The sequence below is a fragment of the Antennarius striatus genome, chromosome 8 (assembly GCF_040054535.1).
Source record: "Antennarius striatus isolate MH-2024 chromosome 8, ASM4005453v1, whole genome shotgun sequence".
Lineage (NCBI taxonomy): Eukaryota > Metazoa > Chordata > Actinopteri > Lophiiformes > Antennariidae > Antennarius > Antennarius striatus.
In genome coordinates this window covers 9,404,677-9,432,643 of record NC_090783.1, presented here as the reverse complement: position 1 = coordinate 9,432,643, position 27,967 = coordinate 9,404,677, and the positions used below count along the sequence as shown (strand labels likewise).

The window sequence follows — 27,967 nt, the reverse complement described above, 5'->3', positions numbered from 1 at the left end:
TACTCAGCATTCAGTGAGGATGACAAATACCGTGTTTTCCTCACTATAAGGCGCACCTAAAAGCCTTTAATTTTCTCAAAAACTGACAGTGCACCTTATAATCCAGTGCGCCTTAAATATGAAAACAGTTTTGAAATAGGCCATTCATTGAGGGTGTGCCTTATAATCAGATATGCCTTAAAGTGCAGAAAATACTGTACTCAGCTATGATGAAAAAGGCAAATATAGTTCAGCGTTGGGAGGATGAGGATCCCTGCAGAGGCGGCTACAAAACAATTACTGATATTTTAGAGAGGTTTTTTGAAAAAAAAAAAAATTATTTGGGGAAACTTGATGGAAATGCAGCACGATGCATCATCCGGAGGACTGCACTGGTGGAGCTTCAAAGCTGACTGCAGGAGCGCACGGCTTGCATCATCTGCTCGAGTCTTTGGGGGAACGCACCGACTGTGGGGCTTGCACACCCAGGCGATGGCGATTGCATCACATCCCTCCCTGTCAACACAGCACAGCGACACACATACGTCAATCACTTTACACACACACATTCACTCTAACACCACATACTTTATGGAGAGGTTTTCATCTCCTAAGGCGCTGTGAGCTGATTAAAAATCAATCATATGCGAATGAATCACTGTGTCAAACCTATGGAACGTTAGCCTCAAACGCTGTCAGATTTGTAGCCTGCACTTTTTCTTTCATCATGTATTTACTCATTTAAATCAGGGAGCCTCCTCGGTTTGAGAGATTAGAAAGTATTTTAATAGATTAACACCTTCTAACATCATCTAAAAACAGACATGTTGTGTATTTGCCAAAGCATGTTTCTTTCACACAGATTTGGGTATTCAGAAGTGTTTTAATTGCTGTCAGTGGTGTAACCCGGGTAACTGTCCGATTTAAATGGGTTTTGTCGTGATGTCTTTCTGTGGATTCTCAGTCTGCTATGTTGGATTTTCACAATTTGCCTGAAAATTCAAGATCTAATCGCGTCTGTGCAGAACAGGGAATTATCTCCTGTTCAGCCAATGACCCATGACACTCACTCAAAAAGAGCGTCTGTACTGTCATTACAGACAAAAACACACGACTACATGAACTGATGGTGGAGAGGTTCATGTAGTCGTGATCAATGAGGCCTCATGTTACTCTGCATTACTGGCGCTGTCATATTTCTGTTGTTCATCTGGCAATAGGAATTCAACACGAGCTGACCTACGTCATTGTTTCCTCCAATTTGGTTCACTTTAGCAAAGATGTTTTGACACGTCGAGGTTTGAAAGCAGGCTTACTCTCATAATATTAGTAATGGTTGAGCTGCAGTTCCTTTACTTTAAGGTCCTGATATTTTCCATGCTTATGACACTCGTTCAATGGTTACAGAGACACATAAAACAAAACAGCTGTTATTTTTATGATCTACTTTTCCTGCCATGTCATCCTGATGATTTGCATCTTTTTCAGAGGATCTAAAAGGAAAGTAAAGAATACAAAGAAGTGTTAAGGGATTCTTTAGGAATACTGTATCTGGAGAATGCAGATTAGAATCTCACCTTTGCTGCACAATTTTTGCATTGAATTTTCAGGTTTTTTTAAATGCATAAGGATGATTTAACATATTTTCAGCCAACAAATTGAAAGACTACCTGCTTTAAGTAGTTCAAGTGAGACTGACAAGTTGCTTCCAGGCGCCGTCCGACTCTGATCTGAATTTTTCCTCTGCCAGAAATGTTTTGTGAAATTTCCTCCACTGAAACTACAGCGTGACCTTCAGCATAATCATTAGGTGATTAATATTGATATCCTTTACCAATGCTACATTTCAACGGTCGTGAACAGCCTGCTGGATAGCACCGACTGAACTGGTCTTTCTGCCTCTGCAATGGATGCTGGGAAAGTCTTACCTGACGACCTTTCAGAGTCAGAAGTTTGTGGGACTGAATTTACCCCATCAGGCAATATCCAAGTTATCTGCTGTTACTCCATAAAGAAATAGACCATAAATAGATCATAAATGTTACTGAAGCACCGAGAGAGACTAGTTTAACTAATTGCTCTAAATGTCTTTATTATTATGGTTTATGGAGCATGAACTTCTGAAACAGAAATGCCAGTTTCCTTCTAACATGTGAAATCATGAACGTTAAATTCTGCGCTCTCTAGCTTTGTCTCCAGAACATCTCACCACTGTCTGTAATCCGTCCATCATGGCTGTCCTCACCACTGTCTCTAATCTGTCCATCATGGCTGTCCTCACCACTGTCTTCTCTTCTGTCGATTGTGTTATAGAAATGACCGTCGTTCCATCATAGCTATTTATGGCCTAGTGGCTACTGGGTAATAAGGAGCGTTGCCAGGTCCAGAGTACCGCTGCTGTCGGTTGTCCTTTTGCCAGGTTTGGGAGGTGAGATCAGTTTAATTGGGACCCGTCCCAGAGCCGCAGCTTCCACTCCAGACTCAACGCGCCAGCCGTGCTTCTGGATCCGCCTTCATTACTTTTTTCACTCAAACCTGGAGCTCCTCACCAGCCTCCAGAAACGCACTCGCCACCTCCCTCTGCTCCTGATCCAACATTAGTTTGTTTCCTCATTAGCATCTAAATAAAACCTCCCTTAATTTCACACAGGAGGGAGAAGCGGCGAGGACATCAGTGGTGGGTGGGGCGGACTGGCTGGGAGAGAGTAGGCGGATGGAGGGCTTCACTAATGTGCCAGCTTACCTCGGCTTTAAATCTTTAATGAGATGCGAAGAGGAATAGATGATGAGGTTTACAGAGGGAAATAGAACGAGTTGGCAGGGGGGGCAGGTAGAGTGAGTGCATGTGTACCTTTCAGAGGTCAGCCGAGCAGAAAATCGTTACTGATGGAGTGTCATCTTCAAGGGATTTCCCCACTGCTGAGATGCAAGGGGGAGGGCTCAGTCGTCGACGGTGCTTCTGTATGACATCAGCTGGAAGTAGAACCTCGACAGGGGCAATTGCCAAAATAGCACAAGGTGTAAATGCTGAAAAAAAAAAAAAGTGAATCTAGTAGAGGAAGCAAGTCAATACACGTCGGTGTAAAAGGGCCACTGGACAATGCCTTCCACCATGAGCATTCTGGGTTGTAAGTCAATCCATTTAGCAATGACTAATTGATTTCCTTCAGACTTTATGCAGACATTCATCAAATCATGAAGTCAAAATGTCACCGAATCCTTTCCCCTTTGTGACCCAAATACCTGCAGTAGCGGCGATCCTGTCATTTTAACGCCCTGCACTGACATTAGCATTTAAATGAAGACGTCGTACAGGAAGGCCTGGTCGGAGATGTTTTTCACAGCCATCGAAGGAGGAATCGGGTCTCTGCGTCCGCCCTCTACTTTGCCAGCGCTGCTGATTTGCTACATGTATGTAGCTGATTATGCGTGCTGTTGCCTGCAGGTGGTGTATACATGCTAATGACGTGCTGCCCGGCTTTGACTTTGATCCCCGTGTGGCTTTTAACATGTTGACCTTCCACTTCTTATCTCGTGACATGTGGCCAATGACAGAGGAGCGGCAACATGACGCGTCAATGACTCCTGTTCAAAGGGGGCGGCAGTGGCTCAGTGGTAGAGCACGCAGTAGAGCGGGTTGTCCTATGATTCAAGATCGGCGGTTTGATTCCCTCTCCCGCCCAAAAACACCCGGAGGTGCGCTGACAGTGGGAGGTGTCAGCTCACCTCCGGAGCACTGCCGAGGCGCCCTTGAGCAAGGTGCCGCCCCCTTTACAAATTGCTCATTTGAGGCGCACCAAGAAGGAGCTGCCCGCCACTCCACCTCCCCTTGCATGCCTACAGGCCCCCTTGTGTATGTGTGTGTGTGCTACAGGGGCCTGTACACACTAATATGTATGTATGCTTGCGTTTGAATCACAAACTAGAGTGCGCTGTCTTAATTTCCCTTCGGGGATCAAACCAGCATATATATATATATATAATATATATATAATATAATATATATATATATATATATATATATATATAACAACCCTCAGAGAACTGTTTGCTTTAGTCTAATAGTGTTTTGATGATGGATGCTGTCTGACGTGTTTGACAGAAATTAACAGATGTGAAATCAGGTGACAACATCTGATTCACAGCATTAATATATAAACAAACCCCATTCATATACAGTATTTTCTGCACTATAAGGCGCACAGGACTATAAGGCGCACTGTTGGTTTTCCACACTATAAAGCACTTTTAGGTGCGCCTTATAGTGTGGAAAATACTGTATATAAATCATATGCAGCAGCGCAGTTTGTCTCATTAGTTCACCTTAACTTACTGGTAATGTGTAAACATTAAATGGGCCTGGACAGACATCTACAGTTATTATGCCTTATGGTGCGATAAGGTGACATTTCCTGATTAGTCTAAATGAGTTTCATTTTATCTGTGAGTCACAAGACGTGCTCCAATCCATGATCTTCAGCAGCACTGCTGTCATCGTCAGGTGGTCCATTATTCACAGTTGGAGCTGCTACAGGGTTCGTCTCTGGCTGAAGTCATCGCCGCCTTCTCTCTTTTATTTCGACTGGTAGGGAAACTAAAGGTCCACCAATCGAGCTGTGGCTTAATAGAAAGGGACAGTGTAGGTAGACTGCCCTCCCGTCCTCACATTTATTCACTGATTACCAAATATAGCATGCTTTTAAGTGTTGCTTGGTCAGAAATGAAGCAGCTTCATACATTTTGACCCAATCTGTTCTGGTTGTGATCAGTTTCTCAGATTGTTCTCCTTCAGTCAGGTCTCCAGCGCCCACATCAGATTCCTTTCCTGCTGGGGATCAATCAGATTCCCGGTTCGTTCAGATGTCCTTTATGGAAGTATTCTGGTTCTACGACCCTGTTGCTGCTACTGTTATCAACTAGTTATTGATTATTTATTACTATAGTATCAACTAGTTATTTATTAAGTAGTTGTTGATAGGTTATTACTATATTATCAACTAGTTATTGATCAGTTATTAGTTATTATCAACTAGCTATTGATTAGATATTATTAGTTATTATCAACTAGTGACAGATTTGACCTCATTTACAGGACACAGCAAAAGAAGAGAAAATAACACAAATTGTGTGAAACAATAAGTTCACTGTCTAAAACTGCAGAATAGAAGATTTTAAGATGTTAAGGTTAATTTTTTAAGTAATCTAATTGAATATTAATTTAACTCAACATTATTTAGATATAACCCTACAAGTTTTTAATACATTGTTCGCTCTTCCTCTGTCGGATTTTCTACCAGCACCCTCCACCAACCGGGGATGGGGGGGTGGGGGTGGGGCTTCAACCTTTGAGCTGTTTCCATGAAACATGATGCAATATATTTCATGTGTGTTTTAGGTCAGTGACAGAGAAGGTTAGATTTGAAGTCACCCCCTTCAGAACATGATGGCGGATTTATTAACCCGTAGAAGCCTGTTCTCTCTTTGGGGAGCAGAAGAGCCCCCCGTCTCCTCCCCATCACCCATCCAGGAGCAGTGAAGTAGATTCCTCATTCCGAATCGTCGTCTTTTCCCACGTCGAAATTTAATATGCGTAGTCCCACTCATCCTCTCTCCCGCTGGTAAACCACACACTCCTTGTTAAACTTTGCCCCCGCTCCTGCATAATCCTCAATTTCCTCTATGTCTCTTCCCTCCAGCCTTCCTGTGCTCCCGTCACCTCAACTCTCCACAGTAGTTTGTCTGCCAGCTGTAGTTTAGCCTGAAGATTCCAGATGTGTCATCCTTTAACTTATCGTAACATCCATATTTATTAGTCTAATGAATTATTTTGGTTTTAATTTATCAAACATGATTTGTTTTAAATGTTTTTTTGTGGTGGTGGAAGGAAACGATGGCCTGGAGAAAACCATGCGCCAGATTTTTTTTGTGCGACACTCCGAGTGCTTTCGGATGAAAATATCTGAATGTATATAGAAGGCGCCAGGCTCCTCTGTCTTTTTTCAGGCAACCAATAAAGATTTTGATGGAGTGGGACTCATCACTAATCAACCTAGCAACCAAGGGAGTGGCGGCGCTAGTTCTGGTCCTGTCAGAGAGACTAGCAGAGCCAGAAAAAGCTATTTGTGAGATCAGACCAGCTGGACGCTGAAGGTTGCCAGTGAGTGTTGTGCATTTATCACCCTGTTAGTTGCTTTATCACATTGCTCCTCAGCTCCCTGCCAGAGCTTTCTGCCAAAAAAAACCAAAACACTATGTGGACATGAGGCCTTAGGGAAGAAGTAGGTAGCAAGTACGAATCTCTGCAGAATACAAAGCAGGCTGTAACCAGGCTAATCCTGCTAACCGAGTGCTGTTAGGAGCATCCCTTGGATCAGTAATATTAATATTTCACACTAGTGGAAGTCTTTCTCAGAATTCTGTGTCTGGATTAATAAGACCGGATCACCGTCTGAGCCTGACCATCCTGTCCACCTTCACAAAACATCTTCATGAAGTTTTTATTCCTGCATCCTGTCTGGAGTAAAGTATCCAAGGTCTGGGGAGTGGCGCGTTCCCGCCTGATCCTTCCACTGCATTCACTGTAGGCCTGGAGTTTAGATGCCAGCGATGTGTGTGGGAAGAGAGGGAGAAGATGAAGGGTTCAACCTTATGTACTCTATTATAAACAGTCACAAAATGACCTCTTCCGGCGATGGAGCGTGACCAGAATTGCGTGTTTGTTTTTGTTCATTGGAGATCTCAGACGGGTCTTTCTCCTGAGGCGGGTTGTGGGTCAAAATCACTAAAGATATTGGTGATTTTCCTTCTTTTCCCTTTTTATCTCCTCCACCCTCCTTTTCATGCTTAAGGGTGTGTTGCTGTCTCTAAACGGAGAGCGCCGGGGGGGGGGGGACTACTTTTTTCCCCTGATGCAACCTCCCCCTTTGTCAAGCTCTGTTTCTGCCAGACTCCTTTTTGAGTTAATCATGTCTGTGTAAATCTGAGGATTCAGCAGCAAACACAGCAAATCCCCAGTAACATCTTTAATCTGTGAACTTCCACGTGAACGCGGAACAATTTTGTTTGTGTTGTTTAAACACTGATTACACCTGTGGCTCAAACCAGCAACAAAGTGCAGGTGCAAGGAGATTTGTTCAGACAGTTGCTCGTCATCATGCAGGTTGTCGTGGTTACGTCCTTGCTCTCTGTTTTTCGTGAGTGCTGCTGGAGTCGGACTCAGTTCTATCCTTCAAACACAAATTGAGTCTCTTTGGAGTCACAAGGATGTCTTCATTTGAATGTGAGGCATTTTCCCTCCTGTCAGTCAGATGGAGAGACTGGATTTGAATGGGAGTCCGGAGTCGCTCCACGGATTGGGAGATCTCTGACGGGACTTCCTGTGGAGGTGTGGTGGCTCACAGGATGTTGGTGCCCACCCGCTGTGACGTACAGCTGGCAGACCTGTGCGGGCTACAGTGGGTGAACCGTGTACAGTATATTTATCACTCAGAAATATGACAGTGTTTCTAACTGCCCCCAACCCCCCTCTGTTAACTGAGCCAAAGCCCTCTCATTAGAGTCCTAAGCGGTTGTGATCGTTGAGGCTGAGTGTTTTATCTGTTGATTATCTCAGATGTTTTAAAACTCCGCAGAGGCCAAATGTTCCCGCGCATTGTCCGGGAAGCATGCATGTCCTTTCCTTCCAACCCTTACCAAGTTGTTCTCGTTTTTTGCAGGTTTTGCATGCAGAAGAGCGCCAAGTTGGTGCCAGGGGTGACGTTAGACCTCATCGAGAAGTAAGTGCCACTCTGACGCCATCCCGAAAACAAAATCAAACCAATGTCTGGCAGCTCTTACAGTCTCTCTTTAGGAGGGTTCCGTCTAGAGAGTTCATTATCCTGTTTTCCTCGTGTCTATCTCTCTATTTTTCTGTCTGGCTCTTTCTGCTTATTGTCAGCCTCTCTGTGTTGTTTTCTGTCCTGAAGGTATAATTCTCTGGTTTTGCTTCCCCTCGCAGCAGAGCGGCGGTCGTTTGGCAGATTTAAAGGTCCACATTTCTTTAGTAAACCTGCGGGTGCTGAGCAGCTCCAACAGCAATCAACACGGAAATCATTGAAAGTTTTAAATGATGCACAAAGCAATTGGGGTGTGGCTTCCCATCCTTGTGTCTGAGTTACCGTTAGCATCCATTTGTGGCAACTTAGCCTGACAAGCATTCATTATCCGTTTCTAAATGCTTCAGGATCTGACATTCAGCCTGTGTTGGATTCATCGTTTCTCAAGACTTTACAGCAGACTGAGTTTTTATGCAGTTATAAATCAAAACAAGTGAGAAGAATATAGGAGTATAATTCCAAATACAGTATTTTCTACACTATAAGGCACAACTAAAAGCCTGTAATTTTCTCAAAAACGGACAGTGCACCTTACAATCCAGGGAACTTTGTGTATGAAAAAGGTTTTAAAATAGGCCATTCATTGAAGGTGCGCTTTATAATCAGATGCAATTTATAATCAAGTAAACCTTATAATCTAGTGTGCCTTATATCTGGATTTTTTTTCAAATGTGGCATTTGTTAAAGGTGCACCTTATAATCCAATGCGCCTTATAGTGCGTAAAATACTGGACAGTGATCCCTCGTTATTTGCGGTTAATTCGTTCTCGGACCACCCATGAAAAACAAACTTCTGCGATAGAGCAACAAACTATTTGATTATTTACGGTAATTTAAACATTTATGAACCCTCCCCATACTGATATTAAACCACCTTCTATCTGTATTACCTTTTCCCATGCTCTGATAGACTGTTTAAAGCTTTTTTGTATTAAAAATTGCAGGAGGAACCGTGAGTCGGAACGTAGCGCACACATGGAAGTTGCGAGCCAATAACATGCTCGTACGGTATCACGTGACTAACTAATAAAATTCTGCGATGAGGTGCAGCCGTGCATCTTGAAGCGTGAATAAGCGAGGGATTGCTGTAATACAGTTAAACACAAAGATTATTAAATGACTGACACACTGGTGATCTGATCAGGAGTTGAGATGTACTCTGCTCTAAACTGAAATATCGTTTATTTGCGGTTATATTTGCATGGATTCTTTTTTTTTTTTACATCTGAGGAATTCAGAAACTACCCTACACCGTACGGTCCGAAGCCTTCTCAGCACGGATTGATTTAAAATGATTATCGGATGAGACTTTCAAGGACATCATAATACACCTCATATTACAGAAGGAATGCCGCTTCCTCCTAAAGCTTTTATTCTGCTGGAATAACAAAGCAGGAACACATGGGGTCACGAGCTTTGGATGAAGCTTCACGTCGGTGTTCAGGAGGGAGTTGGGATGGCGTGAGCCACACCGGATTAATCTCTTTCTTTAAGACGTCACTTTGTGCATCGTTGGGGGCTGAGGATGTGACGAATGCAGTTCATGGAAGATGGAGAGAAGAAAAAATTCTGAGTGTCTTAAAAATTCAGATGAATAGCCTTCGGGACCGGGGGATCGCCTCTGTGACCTCCTGAGCAGAGAGGAGTCTGCTCATGGTCTATTCTGGGAAAGTGGAGATTATGAAAACATTATCTGAGGTAGATTCATCTCCTGGTGGGCCAAAAGTGTAAAGGTTGAAATAATAGTGATGAAGGTGACTAACATAGTCACTGGAACTAGGCCTGGGGTTTTACGTAAAGTTTTCTCTTAATGAGAGATCAGAGTCAGATAATGAGGATCATCATCTGAGGATGTTTGGCTGTTCATCATATCTAAAGTCATCTGTCAGCTGTTTTCAACTCGTTTTGAACTCTTCTGCTTCTTTATTGCCATCTGTCCTGTGGCATCCAGTAAAACTGATACGAGATGAAACCTGTCGATGAAACCTGTCGATGAAAGCGTTTCATAATGGTTTCGCTGTCATTTATCATCCGATAACAACAACATCAGTCTGACAAATTTGAAACTCTCCATCTGTTCTCATGCTCCTGTGTCGTCCTCGCTTTCATCACTCGTCTCAGAAGAATGAAAGCATCCGTGGGGGGGTGGGGGTCGTTTACCCCCCCCGGCGCTGTGAACACTACAATCTCCAGAGATGCTTCTGTGGAGAGCATTTAGGGTTAAAGAGTACACGGCGATCGGTTTGTCTCCGGTGCCCCTCACAATGTACTAGAACATTTATGTCAAAGAAGAAGAATCTACAAGTCTTGTGATTGGATGAGGGCTTTGCATCTTTAATGAGGGGGGTGTAGGGGCGGGGGTGTCGTTGGAGTCTCTGACACAAGTTGCGGTTTGTGTCCTGTCCAACACGCCGTCGAGAGAGCTCACTGCTGATTCAGTTGAAGCTCGTCTGACTTCAATAATGAATGGTCTCAGAGCTCATGAAAGAAAAATGGAACTGAAGCCATTTGCAGTCCGTCCGGCTCCGAGAGGCTCGGCCAGCAGCTCAGCGGAAACCAAAGGTGCTTTATGTCAGCAGAAAACGTTTCACGACTTAAGTGATGTCTTCATGGAGAGACTCATGCTGGATTCACACTGCTCAAAATTCTTCTAATAATTTAAAATATGTGATCAGACTCATAGAACTATTTTCAAACAGTTCCTTTTTGTGGATTTTATCCCATTTTAGCTCCTTATTTTCTTTCATTTTTTGTCATCTTGATCCTGCTGTGAATTCAGCAGCTAATTTGTTAGCATAGCGTAGCTTCCAGCGTTGAAACACCAACCGCAACTTTTCTATTTTCGTTTCTATCAATAAGTTATTATTTATGAGTATTTGTACTTGCAGATAATCTGAATTTTCTGGCTATGTAAAAAAAAGATCAAATTAAATCAAATAGAAGACACAGCCGTCTCAAATTGATGATTTTTGAGACCGATTGTGTTCGTCTCGGTATGCAGGTCGTCGCTCTGCATCTCCATTTCTTACATTTGTTTCTTTATTAACAAAGCCGGACAAAATGAACTTTGAATCGTGATAAGTTACCTGCAGTAGCTGAAACGCCACTGCAGCTGCAAAGAAAGTTGCTCGACAGCTGACCTTGCCGTATCCTAGCAACAAAAACAAAAGCGGTCAGTCCGGTTTACTTTCCTCTGCAGGCTTTGGGAGAGAGACGCTCTTATTCAACCTTTAAAATGTGTCCTGGGTGATTGGTTCCAAATAGTTTCCACGGCAGCTTGGAGTCTTTGTCATCCTTCTGCTGTGACAAAGTTTCACACGTGTGAATGAGCAAGAGGCTGATGGGAATTACTGTGACGGTTCAGTCACCGGGCACAAATTCACAACTTAAAGGTCATCTATTGTTTGAGAGCTACGCTCAGACACTCATCGCCTCCAATGATCACATGTGAAGCGTTATCAGTGCATCGATTGGTTCTCTGGGTCTCTGATGACAGTGAGACCCCCCCCCAGTGTGTGACACATCCTGGAAACAGAGGGGTCTCCAGATTTAGATGCGGGTTATCACGGTGATGTCACCTCAGCACACATTTTTCATAGGACATAGTTAATTGATCCCGGTAGGAAATAATTGATTGTCTGGTCTGCAGTGACGTTGGAGTGAAGCGTCAGCGGCCTGGCTGGAATGTGGGTGTCACAGAGACGTTGGATTGGTTCTGAATCTGGTGTCATAAATCCCATCGCCTTCAATTCCGTACACAAGCAAATCTAAAATGTTCAGTCTAGTTGTAGTTGTTGGTAGAGTTACACTTCTGCTGGTTACTGTTGATCACGCTGAAGCTCTGGGTTGTTTCTTCTGCCGGTCAGAAGCTGTTTGCCTTTAACGTTAACAGGATGTTGTTTAGCAGGACGTTCAAGATGCAAATTTTCTTTTGATGCAGATTGTAGGAGGCGTTTTGTGCCATCCAGGGCTGGACCAGACTCTCGTCTGATAAACATCCCCAGGGAAGCGGCTAATAGTTTGATGATGAAAATGAAAGCAGATACATCTTTTCATTATGTTGTTGTTGTTGTTTCTTTTTTGCGGTACTCTGGCTCGCCCTCGTCGTTTATGGAGCGTCGCCACCAGCTATAAACCCACAGGGAGAAAACCCCCCAGCAGATCAATATTCTTTTACCTAATCAAAGCGTCATTAATTATATTCTTCTTCGTGTTATCATTTCATCATTAAGACTAATACTACTAATAGTAATACCACCAGTGTTTCTCTAACTGTGTTCTACGGTGACTCGGTTTCAACCGGTACTCAGGTACGTTTCCACTCGGTTCTGGTGGGTTTGGAGCGATCGCCCCGGTGACCGGATGTTACCTTGCCCCAGACAGTGAGATGAACGACCGCCCTCCTCTGCGGTGTGTTTTCGATGTGCAGACACATCCACCGCTTTGTGTGTTCCAGCTCTCTGTGAGTTGTAAAGCAGCTCAGAGGTGCTTTGTCTAATTTATGTTCTCCACACATTTGTTAAAATTACCAAAAGCGTTTCCCTTCCTTTTCACAAACGATTCGTTTGCTCCCTGTAACTGTAATAAATGCTGGCTAATGCTTGCCCCCATCCTTTGTCTTCTCTCACTCTTTTACATATTGTTCTTTAAAATGCAGACTTCTCTGCGTTTAATTCTCTCACTACAATGATTGCTGTCGTGTTGTCTTGGGCCCGGAGTAGAAGAGATGTCCCAGCTCTCATTTCCACAGAAGTAATAAGAGGATAAGTAGAATTTGTCTGAAAAAAGAGGAACTGTTTTACTAAAAGCAAATGATGGTGCTTCTTTTGTCATAGGTCATTTGATTTAGACAGAAGAGGAAGAATAAATCAGCTCTATTAATCCCCATAGGGGAAATTATTTGTTTGCACTAGTTAGTTATGGCTAATCACACACATATATAGATGCACAAAATTGAGATGTGATGGATAGATAGATGGGTGGATGCTGTGCTGGAGGTTTTACACATTCTCATTATTGTTAAACAGAAGAACCTCGATTTGCTAGTTTAATCCGTTCTGACTGAACTCGTATTTCAAAAATTTCTCCATTTAAAATAACGAAACTCATTTTAATCTGTTCCAGTCTTGTAAAAAAGCACCAGACCCCTAAATTATGAAAACAACATATCAACCAATAGACATGCAGATTTTACCCAGGTATAATTGATTATACTGTATATAAGTTACGTAAACAATGATAAAGAATGAAAAGAAACACAAAGATCACAAGAACACACAAGCTACATCTTTACTCCACCAACGAGAACAAGATCCTGTCTCACTGATGTTGTAACCATCCACTAACAAGTGGTGGTGTCCTGAAGCACGACTTGTATCTAATTTTACTCGCATGTCGAACAAAATAACGGACAGAAAGATGACTCGTATGTCCAGGTTCTACTGTATTTACTAAGGATCAGATGTATGTGAGGAAACTAGTCAGAATTCATACTTGTGTTCCCATGCAGTGAGTCAGACTACACACACACACTCACACACAATGCCTTGTGGTCGTGGGTCATTCCATGTAAACATCTATATGCACAGATGAATATTCAGATTCAGACTCAGTGTCTGTAAATGGGAATTTCTTCACATTCGTTTTAGTAATACTACTGAGCAGTTGCCACTTGGTACTTTGAGTCATTTTTGACATACTGCCACCTGTTGTGTTGTTGTGTGTGCGGTACAGGATCCCTGGCAGGCTCAACGACAGACGCACTCCCCTCGGAGAGCTCAACTGGATCTTCACAGCCATCACTGACACGATTGCCTGGAACGTGCTGCCTAGAGGTGAGGCTTTACCTCCACAGGTGACTTCTCAGAAGTGAACACGTTATTCCACAGCTCCCAGTCATCTCCTTGATCAAAATACTGTATTCACATAAGTAACTGCTGGCATTTGCTAAAAAAGTTTGTGTGCAGCCTCAAGTCTCCTGCACACCTGCATTCACACCGTCGATGCAAAGCACCTCATCAGCGCTGGCGCGTCATCGAATGATGGCAGAGACCAAGAGGAAGATGTTCACAACTCATTTGAAGAATTTACTACTTAGTCTGAAACGACACTGATAAAATAAGTCATTTGCAATAAACAAACAGAATGAACCAGACAACAAATTAAATTCATGTTCTGAATCGACGCACAACTTTCCAACAGCCCTGACTCATTGTGACATTGAAAAGGGGAAGTTTTTGTGCTTTCTGCCTCCTAATTTAACATATTTTGCGTTGAAGGTGGGAACGCACACATTGCTAACGCTTCCATCCATGTTGTCCTTGTTCCTTTTGGTTAAAGCCGAAGAAGACTCAACCATGTCAACTATGTCTGATGATCATGACTATCATCTGACCCCCGGTGTGACCTCTATGGTGATGACATTCCAGACTTTAATATCTGCTTTATTTTCAGTGTAAACCAACTGCAAAGAGTCTATAATTCATTGAAATCTTATTTAATATGATTCTTTTCACATGTGTGACTGCTCTGTGTTCTCCTTATACCAGAAGATCATTCATTTCCTAATACAGAACTTTTTAACAATTTAATGCTGTGTTAATGCAGCACCACTGCCCTCTGAATAACAGCTGATTAAACCACAAATAGCTGTATCTGGACAATGATGAAAAATGAAACAACCTGCTTCAGCTCAAACGGGATCTTAACGAGAACAACTAATGAACAAGTAAAGCGTGAGCGATGCTGAAGCCATGAAACCTCCCCATCGGCTGAGAACAGGGAAGACGCAGAAATACAATACCAGCAGTCCAATAAGTGTGTGTTTGCCCCTCAGATGGAGATTTATTGTGTTTAAAGCACATTAAACTGGGTTGTCATTTCAGCCATAATGTGGTTGCCATCAAAGCATTACACACACACACACACACACACACACACACACACACACACACACACACACACACACACACACACACACACACACACACAGAGTGTAATGATCACCCTCAGACTCAGTTTAGCTCCATGGAAAACACTTCTTAAAAAAACCCACAAAAACAAAGTTTTGACACACATTTCTCCTTCCGTGTCACACTCATCGCACACCCGTCTCGTCTAAGCAACACACAGACACACACTCTGTGTATCGCAGCTAGAATAGCAATGTGACAGCGCTGATGGCTGGTGAAACCTTTTCAAGTCATGGGGATCTTCTGTTAATGAAGCAGAGAGTCCCTGTGATGAAGGTGCTGAACACAAGTGCACACCCACAAAATTCAGACACAGACACACACAAACACCCTCCACAGAAACTGGGGGATCACAATCATTAACTGGAGATTGCCATGGGATTGTTCTGGCCCCATTAAAGTGAATTAGTGGATGCATTAATGAGCTGAAGGAAATGTGACTGCGACTCATCACTTTCATTTGCATATCACCGTCCTCTATAATCTGAAATCAGCACTTGCTTTTCTCTAAAGTGGCCACACATTCAACTTCTTAGACCCAACGAGATTTTCTTTCGCAGCCTTATTTTGCTCCTGTGTTTGTGTTTGTTTTTTCAAACTTGAGCCTCTTCCTCTCCTCTGATTGGATGGATGACTCTTTCTCTTTTTCTGTCTGCAGACCTGTTCCAGAAGTTGTTTCGTCAGGACCTGCTGGTGGCCAGCTTGTTCCGCAACTTCCTGTTAGCAGAAAGGATAATGAGGTCATACAACTGCACACCGGTCAGCAGTCCTCGTCTGCCCCCTACATACATGCATGCCATGTGGTAAGAACACGCTAACAGAGCTCTGAAAACACACTTACACGCAGATATCCTTGGCTTTGCACAGCAGAAGGCAACAGGAGGATGAACAGTCATCCATGATGCTTTGCTGCTCGTTCACACACATCTTCTTAGCATGAACGAGTCGGACCGGAGCAGAGATGATGATGTGTTATTTATGCACTACACGAGATGGCTGTGAGGGCGTGGCTCATCCGTGGTTCCACGCACAAAGCCAAAGTGATAGCTCTCGATCCACTCAGACTTGTTCTAGTTTCTACACTTTGGAAAAGTGTTGCAGGTGATTCTGTTGTGTCGCTATTTTTGTAGAGCTGTGGTTGTAGAGCCTCGGTTTCATCTCCACACAGGGGCCCAAAAAGTACAGCGAGGACTAAAGGGTTCAACCAGCCGTCACGTCGCATAAATCAGCCGCGGCATATGCAGCACTTTTTTTTCCCCCCTCTCCATCGCGAAACTCACATTGATCATACAAACAGAAAAACAGAAATGCTTAAATGATTTTCACAACTCCTCAAAATAAATGCTCTTGAGGAAATGTGAGCCAAAACATGTAGGTGTTTTATTTGCTTCTGCTTCTTTACATATTTATGCCTCATCAAAATTCTGCACTTGTGCTTCCCAGTAATACTCTGTTTGCTGACTGTTGCCAGTTTGTGTGTGTTGCTCTCTCGCTTCATGTCAAAGGCAGATTTTCTGGCGTCTCTGGCAACAGCCTGTCAACCTGCAAGACATACAGACAGACGTTAAATGGAGGGTGGAGCGTGTGTGTGCTTAAATCGCACACACACAAACATGTAACCCGACAACGGTAGTTCACACTGTTTCTGCCATCAAATTCAGACGTGGGATCGAAGATGATGATGATGATGATTATTTATTATTGTTATTATTATTATTCCTCTTTTTCTTCTTCTTTTTCTCCTTCTTCTTCTTCTTTTCCTCCTCCTCCTTCTTCTTCTAGCAGGATTGTTAAGAGACACGAGGTCTGATGAGCCTGTCCATCGTTGCTACACGGTTGTCCACGCTGTGTGAAGAAATCTCTTCATCTGTGTCCCATTGCACAAACACATCTCCCACTGGCTGTTGTTTCTTCTTCTATAAACTCACCACCCCCCTTTTCTCCCACTCGTTCTGTGGCTCATGTTAAACAAAAAGAAGCGCTCGCCTCAAGGAGCGGCTGGTTGTGTGACACTCTGGTCTGGCTTCCATAAAGAACGCCGCTCCTGGTGCGAACGTCAGTCTTCCTGTTATTGCAGATTGGGAGTGTGTTGCAGGAAGGAGGGTTGCTTTTAGCTCGGCTGCAGCATGGTAAGAATTAAGGAGGACAGGATAAACTACGTGGCGCTGCTTTTAGACAGACTGAGAGAACAATAAAATAGAAGAGCCAGAGATTAAAGGCGAGTCAAAAAATAAATGTTTGAATCATCATATATTTTTGGTGTAATGGTGGTGGTGGTGGGGGGTTGATGGAGGGGCGAAATTGAGCAGTTTTGGGGGCCGCTTGATAGATACTGCTGCTCGTACCCACATAGCAGTTGTTATTCAAACAAAGGAAAATTAGGTGAGAGGAGATAAAGCGAACGCTGATTGCTCCCTGGTAGGCTGTTTCAGTGTAGGAGTGTGTGTAGGTGTGTGTGTGTATTCTTTTTCTTTGTGTTTGTGGGTGTAATACTCGGCAGGCAACAGGAAAAAGAGCTTAGTCAGCCCCCAACTGGTCCCTTACATTCATGTTGTTGGCTGTCCCTTCATCTCACATGGACTCACACACACACGGTCAGGAGTTACTCATTCTTATTGGCAGGCATCATAAGAGTTTAAGCTGCCATCTCAAGCGGCGCAGCAGCCTCCTCCCTGCGAACGTGTCCTCATGAAGTGGACGCCACTATCTGCTCGCCTGTTGGCTGTTGGAACGGGCTGCACAGAATCCAGTCCCAGCAATTTAAGTTACCAAACCAAAAAATATTATTTCCTCTTCTGCCATTTTTCTAATATCCTGAAAATAAAAAAAATGGAATAAGACATGAGATCATCATCATGCAGCTTCATCCTCTCCTGTTAAATCTCTGAAAGGAATGCAACGCCTGATGAAATGAAGAGCAAATCAAAGCCGCTTTCTAACTTCACATGTGGATTCTTCACAGAACAATCTGTTCCGTGGAGTAAAATTGTCGGCATATATTGTTCTGCGCGTTTGCGCGCTTTGCATCCACGACTGTAGCGGATCGCTCTTTTAGTGTCAGTGCCCCGCTTTGTGACGCCTCCCAGTTCGATGGCCCTGTGAGGGACCCAGAAGTGTCCCAGATTGAGTCGACACTCGCTCAGCATCACATTACGTCACAGTGGAAACATCAGTCGACCCTCGAAGTCCTGGTAACCGAGAGGAAAAAATCCCCATCAAGGCCTCAAGCTCAGTTTGCTGCTTGGAAAAAGAGTTGCGCCATCAAAGAGGAGAGAGACAAACAGAAATGCTAAAGAGATATGATCAGGTTTGATGTGGGTTACGTAACGCCATGAATTAGATATAACGACCTCGAGAGAATTGTGGCGTTAAGGGACGGCATTAAAGGCTCCTTGCTGCCCTCTCCAGGACCTTAGGTTGGAAATATAAGGAGCTCAATCTGCACAGGGAAGAATGCATAAGAATCACAGAATTTCAGTGTTGGTCTCTTTCGTTAGGATGAGAAGGGGTTGGGGGTATTCGTCGGAATGAATTGTGGTGATTTCCATGTGCTGAGTGTTTCTGCTGCTTCCCCACAGGCAGGCGTGGGACCTGGCCGTGGACATATGCCTCTCTCAGCTGCCTACGATCATCGAAGAGGGCACCGCCTTCAGAGTAAGTGTTCACGTGAGAGAAAACAAACGCTGACACGTCTTCATCTTGGCTCGAGCATGGTCACTTTTTGTCAGCGGTTACTGTTGGTTCAACATTGATGGATGAGTGCTTCCACCGCCGGCACGTTGAAACATCTTTCCAGTGTACGCAATGTCCGTGACCGGCGTCTGCAGCTCCTCCATCAATCTTTCACAGGTCCATTCCCGGAGGATAACGCTGCAAAATGTTCAGATAACTCAAGTGAGCATCAAATCAGCAGCGGCCCTCTGCTTTCAGATGCGGTGTGTAGATGTGTATAACGGCTTTGCTGGAGACTGGCAGTGGAAACGCTGAGTGTAACAGAAACACCGCGAGAGGCTGATTGGGCCAATGATTACTGGAGACCACACTGATCTCATGCTGTGGACCCGGACAGCAGCAACACATGCTTAGTGCTGCAACCTCATCACAAAAACTCTGTAAAGTGTGACAAAGACAGGAGCATAGCAGCGTCCCCCTGATGTTAGCACTTTTATCTGGACCCTTTGTCTCCTCCGCCCTCCCTCACAGGTGGGCATCTTTTCCAGCACTCCCTCAGGAGCAGTTTTACCATCCTCCATCCTCCTCTCCTTCCTCCTGGCAACCACTTAACCAGTGTAATTGAGCCCCTGAAGACTACTAAAAAGTAGATCATCCTTCTCTGTCTTATTTAAGAAACGTTTATTTCTTCTCTAAAGTGCCTCCACTGTTTCAGGGTTTTAATCTGTTTCCGATGAAGCTGCAGGAAAAATACAATTCAGATTGGGTTTTATTAGTCCAGGACATCTAAACAATACAGTAGAACCCGAAGATACGAGTTGAATCTGTTCCCTGACTGAGCTTAGAAGTCAGTAACTAAAATCATTTTAATCCATTCCAGCCTTGTAAAAAAGCTCCAAACCCCCTAAATTATGACAACTTTTTTATCAACCAATAGACATAAACACTTTACCTGTGTATAATTATCTATAAGTTACATAAACAATGATAAAGAATGAACAGAAATGCAAAAGTCACGAGAACACACGAGCTACGTCTTTACTCAACCAGCGAGAATGAAATCCTGTCTCATTGATGTTGTATCCATCCACCAACTAGTGATAAATAACGAAATCTAGTCTCACTGATGTTGTATCCTTCCACCAACACATGGTAAAGCACGAGATCTGGTCTCAGCTGATGTTGTATCCATCCACCAACTATCGGTGGTGTCCTGCAGCACGACTCGTATCTTGGATTTTGCTCGTAAGTTAAACAAAAATATGGACAGTGTAGCGTCTCGTAACACTAATCACTCGTATCCCCACATTCTACTCTGCGCTTCTTACTGACTGCGTTTCAACTCGAGTATAGGTTTTTGTGTCCCGAGTCATTTCACGAAAATAACTCAGGAATCTTTTAAGCAGCCATTCAACATCAAAATCCAAATATGCATTGTATTCCTGAAAAAAGCTGAATTCTTGTTGATTATTTCTGCATTGCCTCATTCTTTATTTGTCCAGTGGGATCAGAAGTTGTGTAAACTGCATTCATCTTTACATTTTAAAGGTCTCCACCTGCTCCACTCATGTCAGTGATGGAGTGTGTGTACAGAGTTATAAGGTTTGATTATGCACAAATTAATGTAGCCATCCAGCCGCAAAACATTGATATTTTCCCTCTGCATCAATCAGCAGTCTACACCACGCTGTCATAATTCCCGCTGCAATATTAACACTCTGCGCACCGGCAGCTGATCAATCATGCAAACTGCTGTGGCAGCAGAGAGAGGGGAATGGAGAGATAGAAGGTGATCATGGTCGATCAGGATTTATGTTGCCGCTGCAGCGTTGTGTCGTTACGTGTCTGTCTGTGTCAAGACTCCGGTGAGATGATCATCTGGCTGCAGATGGCTTCATTACTTCTTGTTTGAGTCCCGTCTGATCACCACTGTGTTTGGTTCGTATCCACAGCACAGTCCCTTCTTCGCCGAGCAGCTGACGGCGTTTCAGGTGTGGCTGACGATGGGCGTGGAGAACAGGAACCCCCCAGAACAGCTGCCCATTGTCCTCCAGGTAGCCTTGCTGTGTGCGCACACACACACACACACACACACACACACACACACACACATACACACACACACACACACACACACACACACCTACAATCCCTGTCCTCCGTTTTTATTTGGATCTGCTGCACCAGCGTTGGCAGTATTTGGTGTATTTGTGTTTCCAAAGAAACAAAGAAAATGTGTATGAACTATAAATGTAACGATGGTGGGACTAGAAAACAACTCTAAGGAAAAACAGAACAAGAAAAGACGGATCGTGTCAACATCTTGCATGCTTTTTGTCAGCTTTTTGTAGACAAACGTGACTTGTGGTGGCTCAGACAGGCAGAAGCAGCTGGGAAGATTTTCAAAGTCTTCTCTCTTCATCCGAGACTGTCGTCGTAAATTTTATTCAGGGATGAAAGATGTCATGGCATGTTCTCGAACACGGACATGATGTGGAACAGATAACAGAACAGAGACTGGGGGAGAACACAGTGATCAGGTCAAGGTTTCAACATTTCCCCCTCATTATGTAAGTAAAGGACATAATATCCTCTTTTTAACCCTTACACCCCTGACGTATTGTGGCCGTCTTTTGGTACCTTTGATATTTGTCTCTATATACCACATTAAAAATGATTTAACATTTGATTTTGAACTCAAAAAAATTTGCCATAGGCTTCTAACATAACTATATTCAGTTTGCGCCACAGTAGTTTTTCAAAATATCATGAGACATATTTAAATCATTTGACAAAATGCACGAATCACAGTACATGTTTGCGTCACATGACAAAATGCACGAATCGCCATTTCAACCACTTGTTTTTGATCAAATGTAAACAATCATATCTCCGGTTTTCTGTGGTCAGTCGGCTCCAAATAAAAACCGAAAGACAGTTTCACATCGATACTGTCGCGTAAACATGCGCACAGCAATCCACGTGACAGACTTTATTTGTTAAAAATGGTTTATAAACATCATGTGATCTGATCGCGCAGCTGTGATCATTGTGCTGTAAGGGTTAAAGAACCCCCATGAGCCATCGTTGTCATCTGGCTCCAACAGAACACCTGACGAGCGGTGTGTTTGTCTCATCACAACATTTCTGTGAATCTTTGGGCTCTGGCTACGATCAGAAAGGCGCCGCCGGCCCGTCAGAATACACGTCCGAGTCTGGCGCCGATGCAGCGAACCAGAGGAACGCTCATTTTCCCTCCAGCTTGAGGCAGAAGATTTGCAGCTGTCACCATGATGTGTGGAATAAACACTGACGTGATTGAGACGCGCTTGAGAACTAACACACAGGAGCCTGAGCCACACCGGTTCTGCCAGAGTGTTCTCACACAGCACCCTGCCACAACTCCCATCAGCAGCTCCGAATGTTCCATGACAGCAGGATCATTACCTCCCATCAGCCCCTGGCTCCACCGTGTTCCTCCATCCGCCTCTTCCCTCTTCCCATTCTACTGTTTTATCACCTGTCAGAGTATATCCAGGTCACCAGTAGATAGCTGTGCCATTTCTTTCTTCATTCTTTCTTCATTACAACCCTGCATCAGAGGCAGTGATGGCGTCTGCAGCGTTCCCTGGAGTTAAATTAGTTTGGGATGCTCTAATTGGGCATCAGCTGTTGGAGTTCCATCCTGTGGGGTGGTACAGTGTTGTTGTTGTACTATATCAGAGCGTAGTAGTGTTGAATGGTAATTTTCTGCCGACTCAGCGCACTCCAAGCCCGTCCATACAGCATTTCTGTCGGGAGCCGTTAAAAGCTGAGGAAAAGGCAGACTGATTGGGTCGCGTTGGATGCTGTGTGAAAGTGTGTGTGTGTGTGTGTGTGTGTGTGCGTGCTTTTGATTTGGAGGGAGAGGTAGTAAAGCAGCGGGACCCTTTAAGATTATGCAACGTTATGCAGCTTTACGCTGTGAGGGTAAAGTAATCTCAAGGCTACTCTGTGCTCAGAAGTAATGGATGGGCACATAAACGGGTTTTATTCCCTTTTTAGCAAACAGTTGCATAAGAATGAAGCAACGGAGACTCCGGGAGGATTCTCGGTTCGATGCGAAAAACATAATCCGACTCTGTCTTGAAAGATGCAGAGAGGAAGGAGCGACCGAGAGCGCTCCGTCAATAATGCTCTTTAATGAAATGAGCAGAGGGAAAGCAACCCAGCTCAGAAAGGAGGTGTTGCCTTGACAACAGCTGTTTCATCTCGGCAGGATTACCGGGTTTGGCAAAAGGCGTGGCACCGTCCCAAAGTTGTGATGTGGAGGTAGGGGTGGGAAACGCTCTCTGACGTTGTGGCGCTGGAGGAGATGAAGTGGGACGGAGTGAGAACTTTACGTTGGTTTAAGTCATCACCCTTCATCACACGTGTTCTCGTGTCCCGTCCCCCCCCCCCCCCGCCACACACAAACACCAACACACACGCCCACTCACACTCACAATCTAGGATCGTGGTCACCCTTGCCAGGTTCAAGTCACGGAGACGCCACGAATAATGCAGCAGTGGGCTCAAGAGGACCTCACCTGGAGCTGTAACACCTCCTACCTGCTCAGGAAGGCCCACCAGCGGCTCTACTTCCTCAGGAAGCTGAGGCGTGCTAGACTGGGGAGTGCCGTCCTGAAGGCCTTCTACAGGGTGCGGTGGAGAGCATCCTCACCACCAGCATGACTGTGTGGTATGGCAGCTGCTCTGCAGCAGACAGGAAAGCTCTGCAGAGGGTTGTGAAGGCTGCACAGAGGACTGTAGGGGTTGGCCTACGTACCACCACAGAAATCTACACAAGTAGGTGTAGAAGGGGGCCTCCCACATCATGACAGACCCCACCCACCCAGCACACTGTCTGTTCCAACCCCTCTCTTCAGGTAGGAGACTACGGAGCATCCGGAGCAGGAGCACCAGGCTGAGGAACAACTTCTTCCCAGAGGCTGTTAGACAGCTGAACTCCTGTGGTGCTCTGTAGTCCCCCTCACGACGCCCCGACTGTCACCACAGACACACGGGGATTTGCTGCAATATGGGGCTTCATCAGGTGCAATAGATGGAGCACCCACATACTTAAGCTGCTCCACTGTAAATAGATTTTGCTGTTCAGACACTTTTCAATTTACACTTTATATATCTACCGTTGTTAACTTTGCTCTGTTCTCTTATTTCTTACATTTTTAACCTTTCTTTACTTAACTTATCCTATTTATCTTATTTTATCTTTTTATCGACCGGGCTTACTGGGACCTTCAGAGACATATTTCGTACCGTCATATGTAAACGTGTGTCAGCATGACAAATAAAGACTCTGATTCTCTGAAGAGTCTGTGTGTGTGTGTGTGTGTGTGTGTGTGTGTGTGTGTGTGTGTGTGTGTGTGTGTGTGTGTGTGTGTGTGGGCTTGGCTCCTCCATATGTTTGTTCCTACTCATACTGTGGAACACACACATGGGGCTTAACACTGGTGTGCTTCACACAAACACACACACACACACTACCCACACATACATACATTTTTAGCACCTGCCATATGCCTTGTTAAAACAGTTCCTCATCCAAAACGGCAACATCACGATCCCGTTTGACATCACCATGACTGTTCACACACACACACACACACACACGTCATTTCATACACACACACGTCATGTCATACACACACACGTCATGTCATACACACACACACACACGTCATGTCATACACATACACACACACGTCATGTCATACACACACACGCACACACACACACACGCACACACACACACACACACACACACGCGCGACCTGATGCCAGGGTGTTATCACCACAGCCACCTGTTTCACTCCGCCTCTTGGCCTTTTCTTCAGTTCATCCCTCAGGCTTCCCCTCACCCTCCAGACAACCCAGTTGACCTCTGACCTCTGTCCTCTTTCAGGTCCTCCTTAGTCAGGTGCATCGTCTGCGAGCTCTGGACCTGCTAGGACGGTTTCTGGACCTGGGCCCCTGGGCTGTCAGTCTGGTACGTTCACATCCGGTGTTTGCTCCAAAGAAGCGGTTTCATTGGTGAACAAGTTTGGATTAGATGAAAACAAAACATGTTTTATTAGCAGGAAGCGGTGGAAACCTGACCTGACGTGATCGAGGTGTTTATTTGAGGTCAATCTCTGTGAAGTCCATGCATTTGGATCTTTAAGAAATACACTGCAGGAGGAAATCCTCAAACTGGTTTTTAAATGCCAACTGTGTGTGTGTGTGTGTGTGTGTGTGTGTGTGTGTGTGTGTGTTTGTGTTTGTGCGTGTGCGTGCGTGTGTCCTTCCAGGCCCTGTCAGTGGGGATCTTCCCCTACGTGTTGAAGCTGCTCCAGAGCTCAGCCAGAGAACTTCGGCCGCTGCTAGTTTTCATCTGGGCCAAAATCCTGGCTGTGGACAGTGTAAGTTCAGCCATCCTCTTCCTCACACACTCTGCCTTGCTGTGGACAGTGTAAGTTAAACTATCCTCTTCCTCACACAGATGATGTATTTTTATCTTTCGCTACTCCTCCTCTCTCTGCAGTCATGTCAGGCTGACCTGGTGAAGGACAACGGGCACAAGTACTTCCTGTCTGTGTTGGCTGACAGTTACATGCCGGTGAGTTTCCACCGATCCTGTTTGTTTGTCTCTGAAGATAAACACTAAACTCTAACGTAAAGGGTTTCTTCCTTCGTTGCAGGCTGAGCATCGAACCATGGCGGTGTTCATATTGGCTGTTATAGTAAACAGCTACAACACAGGACAGGTATGATTGTGTGTGTGTGTGTGTGTGTGTGTGTGTGTGTGTGTGTGTGTGTGTGTGTGTGTGTGTGTCACACTGCGATTGTGACTTCCTTCAGGGAGAACACACTGTATATTTACGTACCTGACTCACCAGAACCTCAGCGGGTTAGTCCGAGGCTGGTCCGTCGCGTGTTTCTGGGAGATATTGCTCATGTGACAGTTTTGTCACCTACACTCACCTCCGTAATCTCTGGCCCTATCTCGGCCACCTCTGCGGTGACACTTAATGACTGTATAAGCGTCTGTTCGGTCGGCTTTCGGCCCGCCCGAACGGACGGTCATTACTTCACAGCAGTGTTCCACCATCGCTTCTTTCTCTCTCCTCCCTCTGTGCAACTCATTCCTTTTTCCTTCTCAGTATTTCTCCCTCTCAGCATTGCATGAATAAGATCATAAGAGCTATATGTGCTTCCATAGTGCGGTTCTTTAATGCTCCTGTCTCTCACAGGCTTGTAAATAATAGATGATCCCCAACATTACAGAGAGACTCTCCACTGCACAGCTCCGTTATTTATCCCTTTTACTTCCAACTACTCTCATTACGTCGTAGCGCCGCCACCAACATGTCATATAGCACCGATCTCGATCAGAGCCGGGGAAACGGCACGCCGGCTGATAAAAGATTTGTACTTGTGACAAGGCGGAAGACGAATCCTCAGCTGAACACACGGCTCCATTTGTTCTCGTTCACGTGGATCTGAGGTTCTTTTATGTTCATGAGGAACATGTTAGATTCTTGGAGGGAAAAAAAACTTTTTAAGGAGGAACCACGTCAACGGTTGCTTATTCCTATAATCAGCGACTCTCTGAAGTGAAAATATGAGATAAACACCTTAGAAAACACACCTGTTAAAACGATTGAAGGTTGTTCTTGTTTTCTGTCTGTGGAACCTGTTGTTTGTTACAAGTGGCAGGACTGAATGCAAAAAAATGTTTAACCTGAAGAGCAGTGTCACTGTTTTCACTATTACACATGTGTCAAACATAAGGCCCGGGGGTCAAATGTGGCCCCCCCACATCATTTTATGTGGCTTGCGAGAGCATAAAATGTCAGCGTCTAAAAATAAAGAGGTCAAAAGTGTACTTTGACCTGTAACTACATTTTCCACAATCCAGTAATTAAGCCCATTTTAACGCTTTGAATAAAGTAAATCTCCTAACTTGTGTTTGATGTTATTTTTCTTTATTCATTGATAGTTTGATTCTTGATTGGTCGAAGAACGAGAGAAGGAAAGTGTGTTCGTAGGAAGAGAGAGACAAACGCCAAGAGTTTAGGACTGAGAGTAGGGACATTGAATGTTGGAACTATGACAGGCAAAGGTAGAGAGTTGGTTGACATGATGCAGAGGAGGAAGGTAGACATACTGTGTGTCCAAGAGACCAGGTGGAAAGGTAACAAGGCTAGAAGATTAGGAGCGGGGTTCAAGTTGTTTTATCATGGTGTAGATAGGAAGAGAAATGAAGTAGGAGTTATCTTGAAGGAGGAGTTTGTTAGGAATGTCCTGGAGGTAAAAAGAGTGTCAGAAAGAGTAATGAGTCTGAAGCGTGAATTTGAAGGTGTGATGTTCAATGTTGTTAGTGGGTATGCTCCACAGGTAGGATGTGAGCTGGAGGAGAAGGAGAAATTCTGGTTGGACTTTGATGAAGTGATGCTGAGCACACCTAGAAGTGTGAGCGTTGTCATTGGTGCAGACTTCAATGGACATGTTGATGCAGGTAACAGAAGTGATGAGGATGTGATGGGCAGGAGAGGAACGCAGAAGGACAGATGGTAGTTGAGTTTGCAAAAAGGATGGAATTGGCTACAGTGAATACTTTCTTCCAGAAGAGGCAGGAACATAGGGTGACCATAAGAGTGGAGGTAGGAGCACACAGGTAGACTACATCTTGTGTAGATGGTGTAATCTGAAGATCAGTGACTGAAAAGTAGTGGTAGGTGAGAGTGTAGCCAAACAGCATAGGGTGGTGTTGTGTAGGATGACTCTGGTGGTGAGGAAGATGAAGAGGACAAAGGCTGAGCAGAGGACGAAATGGCGGAAGCTGAAAAGGGAAGAGTGTTGCATGACTTTTAGGAAGGAGTTAAGACAGGCTCTGGGTGGTCAGAAGGTGCTGCCAGATGACTGGACAACTACAGCTAATGTTATCAGGGAGACAGGTAGGAGAGTACTTGGTGTGTCATCTGGAAGGAAAGATAAGGAGAAAAGGAGACTTGGTGGTGGAATGAGGAGGTACAGGAGTGTATACAGAGAAAGAGGTTAGCTAAGAAGAAGTGGGACACTGAGAGGTCTGAGTAGAGTACACAGGAGTACAGGGAGATCCAGCGTAAGGTGAAGTTAGAGGTAGCAAAGGCCAAACAAGGGGATTATGATGACTTGTTTGCTAGGTTGGACAGTAAGGAGGGAGAGACTGATCTATACAGGTTGGCAAGACAGAGAGATAGAGATTGGAAGGACGTGCAGCAGGTTAGGGTGATTAAGGATAGGGATGGAAGTCTATGACAGGTGCCAGTAATGTGTTGGGAAGGTGGAAAGAGTACTTTCAAGAGTTGATGAAGAGGAAAATGAGAGAGAACAAATACTAGAAGAGGTGACTGTTTTGGAGCAGGAAGTAGAAAAGGTTAGTCATGAAGTTAGGAGGGCATTAAAGAG

General features: G+C 44.5%; 1 protein-coding gene across 3 annotated transcripts in view; it reads left to right on the top strand.

The window, feature by feature from the left end:
- rptor (regulatory associated protein of MTOR, complex 1) overlaps nucleotides 1–27,967 on the top strand; it is a 120,397-nt gene that overhangs the window by 45,664 nt on the left and 46,766 nt on the right. For all 3 annotated transcript variants that reach the window (XM_068321047.1, XM_068321046.1, XM_068321045.1), the window contains exons 8-16: nucleotides 7,695–7,754; nucleotides 13,587–13,687; nucleotides 15,483–15,627; nucleotides 18,403–18,478; nucleotides 20,449–20,550; nucleotides 24,441–24,524; nucleotides 24,826–24,936; nucleotides 25,059–25,133; nucleotides 25,216–25,281. In XM_068321047.1, the coding sequence (XP_068177148.1) occupies nucleotides 7,695–7,754; nucleotides 13,587–13,687; nucleotides 15,483–15,627; nucleotides 18,403–18,478; nucleotides 20,449–20,550; nucleotides 24,441–24,524; nucleotides 24,826–24,936; nucleotides 25,059–25,133; nucleotides 25,216–25,281 (820 nt within the window). The remainder of the gene's footprint in view (nucleotides 1–7,694; nucleotides 7,755–13,586; nucleotides 13,688–15,482; nucleotides 15,628–18,402; nucleotides 18,479–20,448; nucleotides 20,551–24,440; nucleotides 24,525–24,825; nucleotides 24,937–25,058; nucleotides 25,134–25,215; nucleotides 25,282–27,967) is intronic.